Consider the following 5,524-nt stretch of genomic DNA (forward strand, 5'->3'; position numbering starts at 1 on the left):
CTTTATGTGTTTGGTCCTTGCATGATAAACCAGATTGCTTGCCAACTATATGCTACTCATGTTGTCACAATGTATGAAAACTTTTGCATCACATTTGCTATCGAGCAGCTTTTTTAGCCATACCTACTCCTCTATACTCGGCGTTTATGCTAGATAAAGCAACTATGGGTTGTTGTTTGCTACTCCAACTTACCACTGCACTTCCCAATGTGAAAGCATAGCCACTAGTAGATCTTCTGTCATAAGAACTACCTGCCCACCAATCTGCGTTTGTATATCCATGAACACCCAGCATTGCCATGCTCATAAAAGAGTCCATAATGTGGTATAACTTTTATATATCTCAAGATCCTTCTCATTACATCCAAATGCAATTTCCTTAGGCTTTGCATAAACTAACTCACAAGCCCAACTGCATAGCATAAACCCAGTCTAGTGATAGTCATGTATATCAAACTACCAACCATCTTTCTATACATTGTCACATCCTCAATCTCTTCACCACACAATTAGCCCTTAGCTTCACATTTTGCTTGATTGGTGTGCTCATTGGCTTACAACTTGTTGTGCCATGCTTTTCTAGCATATTCAATGCATACTACCTTTGAAACAACTAAATGCTTTTCGTTTTTTTTTCACCACTTCAATTCCAAGAAAGTATTTCAATTCTCTCAAGTCTTTCATATCATATCCACCACGTAATGAAGCTTTCATATCATATCTCAAGTCTTTCGTATCATATCCACCACGTAATGAAGCTTTCACATCATCAGCAACATCCTTGCTTGAATCACATGTCATCACAATCAAGTCATCTACATAGATGACAATCACCACAATACCAGGTGCTACCTTCTTTGCATATAGTGATGAATCTGATGTTCACACATGAGACCCAATGCTCATGAGACACCTTCTTATCTTGTCTGTCTAAGCATGTGGTGCTTGCTTCAATCCATACTAGTCCTTCTTCAACTTACATACATGTGTGGGATAATTAGGATTATACATAATCGTGTGGCTACTCTCTATGAACACCTCTTCTTGTAATTTCACCATTTAGAAATGCATTCTTTACATCCATTTGTTGCATTTCCCAACCATTTGATACAACCAATGCAATCACAAATTCATCAAGTGAGCTCTACAAAGAGTTCTCATGGAACTTGAAACCGTCTTATATCAATCTTTGGTCAAGTTAATACAACAACTAGGATGTTTCTTAGAAAGAAATTGTATAGACTTAAAATGGATGAAAAGATAAAGTGACTAATGATGTTAACAATGTAAGAAGTCTCATAGATCAGCTCAATGGAATTGGGGTCAATATTAATGAGGAAGTTGTCTTCATTTTACTTACTAGCATGCTTGATGCTTATGAGTAGTGTCTGCTCTTGCAAATCAATCCAACATGACTCTTGCATCAATTACCTCTTCTTTGATTCTTGAAGAAACCAAGATGGACGGCAAGAAGTCTTCCAAGGAACCTACTTCACAAATTACAAGTGAAACAACTCTTGTCATTGAGAAGAAGAAGAAGGTCCCGGACTTGAAAGTATTACAAGAAAAAGGGACATGAAGCCAAGTTCTATTACAAGAAGAAGCAAGATGAGAATAAGAAGAGGCTGAAGACAAGACCGAGAGCAACCATCATGAGACTAACGTGGCCACTAATTCACTTTTTAAAGCTTTATGCTAATTATGTCTAGTAGTCTGTGTGACTCTTTGTAGCTTCCTTGACTACATGTAACTTCCTTGACTATCCATCCTACATGGTATGGATGTAGATCAAGAGAGGATGTTTAAAATCTAGGTGATCTCCATCTCATAACCTTATTGGTTGTGTTTATTCTAGGAGAATTAATTTAAGCCTTAAGAAAAGGTCTAGTGAGTGTAGGTGTCTAACCTATGTGTCAATCTAGGTGGCAATCAATCCCATTAATCTAGGGCCACTCCTATGAAGTTATGAAAGGTGGAGTAGATCTAAGAGGGGTTGAGATAATTGTGGAAAAGGGGATTGCTCTCCCTCTTGTATGTATTGGAGGAGAGAAGGCTATGCGTAAGCTTTGTCCTTTCCAAATCAATATACTATACTTAGTGGTTCTTTTGTCGGCATATACTCTTCTTGATTGCATTAAGGTAAATCATGGTGTTTATTGTGTTCTTTACATTGCTTAGTACTTAATCACTTCATATACTCTTCTTAATTGCATTAAGGTAAATCATGGTGTTTATAGTGTTCTTTACATTGCTTAATACTTAAGCACTAAATTACTTAGTGCTAATTATTTCACTCTTGTGAAAGCATCGTGTATACAAGGTGCATTGTGTAAGCTTCAAAGCATTTACCAATGTGCTTATTTCACTCTCATGAAAGCATCATGTATGCAAGGAAGTGTAAGCCTCGAAGCATTTACCAAATCCATGCGATTTAAGTGTTGCATTACAATCCTTCCTCCTATTTTTCAACAGTGACAAGGTCCTCTATGTTGGTGGTAACATCCATCACAAGATGTCAACCTTTTTTTCTATTTTAGGAGGAACCTCCTCCTATTTTGGCCTAGCTTCGGCCACTATTAATTGCTACTCTAGTTAGCGATGGTCATGTCATCGACTTCGACAACCCTCTTAAGATCCTTATGCTACTCTTGAAGTCTATTTTGGAACTCATTTATGACCTTGAGTCTTATTTGTGTAGTGCAGTAGCAACCCTTGTAATCCTGCATTTGTGCCCTTAGCCCCTCCAACCTTTGTGTATAAGCACAAGCACTATCTCGATCTAGGTGGCGGATCCCCATGGATTTTAAAGTCAACCTCCAAAGCTTGTTCTTGTTGCTAGGTATCAAGTGCAATAGTATTATTTTTTTTCTCTAACTGGGCGCAAATGGCTTGCGCAAGGAGTGACTGCTGGGCCACATTAAAATGCTCTTTGTCTTTCTATTAACTTTATCACATGTCCATGCCATTGACAAATCTAGGGGACAGAGTCCTTAGAGTTGAGGATCGTTCAAGCGAGAAGCTATCTACTGAGGCGAGGTCACCATTGCGAATTCACATTTTTGGTGTTCTAGGCAACTTTACAAGAGCTTGAGAGATCCTAGTGTTGAGACAGTAGAATGTGTACCTTTAACACCTTCAAGCACCTCATCGAAAATTCTGAAATAGCTAAGTTGGGGAAATAGCTAAGTTGGGGATTCCTGTTGATAGGGTTTCCTCCTCAAGTTCCATCGAAGTGGTTTCTAAGACCTTTGCACAAGAATTAATGCTCTTTGTCTCTTGATCCACTCTTGCTTTTTGGGTTGAGAAGAACCGAATTTTTGGGTTGAAAAGAACCAACAAGGGAGCCTGGGTGTTGTGTCCATATCTACTAGTTTTCGAGTATAGCACACCTAATACACACGTTAAAGATCTGTATGTAGAATTATCAAAAAAAAAACATGTAAAACTAGAGATCTAGACAAGTCACGTTTGGGCTTTGATGTGACAAGCCAAGCCCCAATGCCCACTCAAACCAAGTTCTAACCGAACACCCAAGCGAAGATAGTTGGGACCTGTGAGCAAAACTTGCCAAAAATTTAGCATCTTTCAAAGTGTGAAACAATAACTTGAAAATTCATGCACAGTACCTGCAGGCGAATAATGTTTCCGTATTCACATACAAACACAATGTAAAGCAGGCGAATAATGTTTCAGTATTCACATACAAACACAATGTAAAGCAAACTAATAAAATCGACGCCTGCGTATTACCTATCCCCCAATATTAGTACGAAACACCTTGTGCTAAGTCCATAATTAACTTTTAGACATCATATAAGATTTACCTGACATAAGATTAAGCATCTGTAAAATGCATAGACAGGCTGGACAAGACTACATGAGACAAAATAGCTTTGTACATACGCATGCTAGTTTGATCTGCAGATCAATAGAACAGCAGGCAGCTGCCCGAAAAATACATTTCCAACAAACACGTTTTCACCATGTTCTCACTGCCTGCCTGTGCAGGAGTTAACCCCCTCACAGAAGAGCAGAGCTATGGCCAAAGAGGTAGATCCGAGGGCTTCAGAATAAAATCCAATGCTGCTACTTCTTCAGCTTGTTGAATGTCTTCTTGAGCCACTTCACAACCCGGAGGCCAGATTTGCGTTGAGGCGCGTTCACACTAGCAGCAGCCGCCACCGCGCTGCCCACACTCTTGCTCCGCCCAAGAGCTGCAGGGGACGGACAACCTGCAGCAGCTGAAGGTCCGGCCTCCTCTTCATCTTGAAGGTCGTGAATGCGAGAGAGAGCAGAGCCTCCAAAGCGCTGGCCATGGACCTCATCCTTAGTTGTTCGAACTAGCACACCTTCTTCATTGAAGGACCAAGTGTCCGTCCAGCTCATGCCAGAGGAGCCTTGCCTTCTGAAGGAGATCCCTCGCGTAAGAGAAGCCATTAAAGCAGCAGAAAAGCCTCTGTGCAGCCGACAGAGAGAGAGAGAGAGAGAGAGAGAGAGAGAGAGAGAGAGAGAGAGAACCAAAAACTGCTTCAGCAAAGCTCTACAATCTAATATACAGACCCACGCATGCCAAGGCACCACAGAGCTTCTCTATAAGCCGACTTATACAATAATGATAGAGGAGAAGGCGCATCTGCATGCATTTCCATATCCTGCCATGGCTACAGACAGGGAGAGAGAGCAGCACAGAGGGCACAGAGAGAAAAGCCTGACTATGAGTGAGCCATCACGCATCACAGAGTTGGGAATTCATTTCTCCCCTAACGCACAGTAGTTAGATTACCGTGACAAGGAATTTTTAAGGCACCAGACGACATCCTGATGTGGAGCAAGGGTACCCAACCCATTTCTCATGACCCATGTGAGTCGGTAATCTCGAGAGAATCGTGTGTACACACGGCAATGATGGCATACAAGTAGGACTCCCAAATAATGTGGTGGTGTACCATGTGTGTAGATTATGCATACCAATGACCCCATGCATACAAGAAAGTAAGTCACTAGGAGTCTCTATGACTTTCAATGTGGGATGTGTAGATGATGCAAATTATCCCAATGTGGGATCTCACCACAATAACATAACTACACACTTAGGGTGGCTTGAGCATACCTTCAACTCTTAACAAATCTCACTATTGTAGAGTTGCTTGGAGAGCAAGTAACTCTTAACAAATCTCACTATTGTAGAGTTGCTTGGAGGGCAGGTATTCCTGCTCCTCAATCCATTGGTGGGCTTGGACAAGTTAGCTCTTTGTGAAGAAACTCTTGGTTGTGTACACACCAGCACCACAATGGCACACATCAATGCCATTGAATTTTCTTAGAAGTGCAAAAAATTACACATAATTTAGCTACATACAATAGCTCATGACATGCTAGAGCATTGGGCAAATGCCCCAATCAGCAATCTAAGGGCAAAGACTTTAAACCTCTACAGTCAACCTAGTAGAGCATCCCACCAAAAATCACAATCAAATCAGAGTGCCATCTACAAAACTCTATACAAGAGAGATTGAGAGGAGGA

General features: G+C 40.8%; 1 protein-coding gene across 1 annotated transcript; it reads right to left on the reverse strand.

Annotated features, from left to right (window-relative positions):
• Window positions 1-3,809: 3,809 nt before the first annotated feature.
• Window positions 3,810-4,872, reverse strand: LOC147618703 (uncharacterized). Its single transcript, XM_086774465.1, has one exon. It carries the CDS (start codon window positions 4,435-4,437, stop codon window positions 4,087-4,089), a length of 351 nt encoding a protein of 116 aa, XP_086630591.1. The 5' UTR covers window positions 4,438-4,872; the 3' UTR covers window positions 3,810-4,086.
• Window positions 4,873-5,524: the final 652 nt, after the last annotated feature.

The sequence above is a fragment of the Cibotium barometz genome, chromosome 34, assembly GCF_041138505.1.
Source record: "Cibotium barometz isolate CiBa-2024 chromosome 34, ASM4113850v1, whole genome shotgun sequence".
Classification (NCBI taxonomy): Eukaryota; Viridiplantae; Streptophyta; class Polypodiopsida; order Cyatheales; family Cibotiaceae; genus Cibotium; species Cibotium barometz.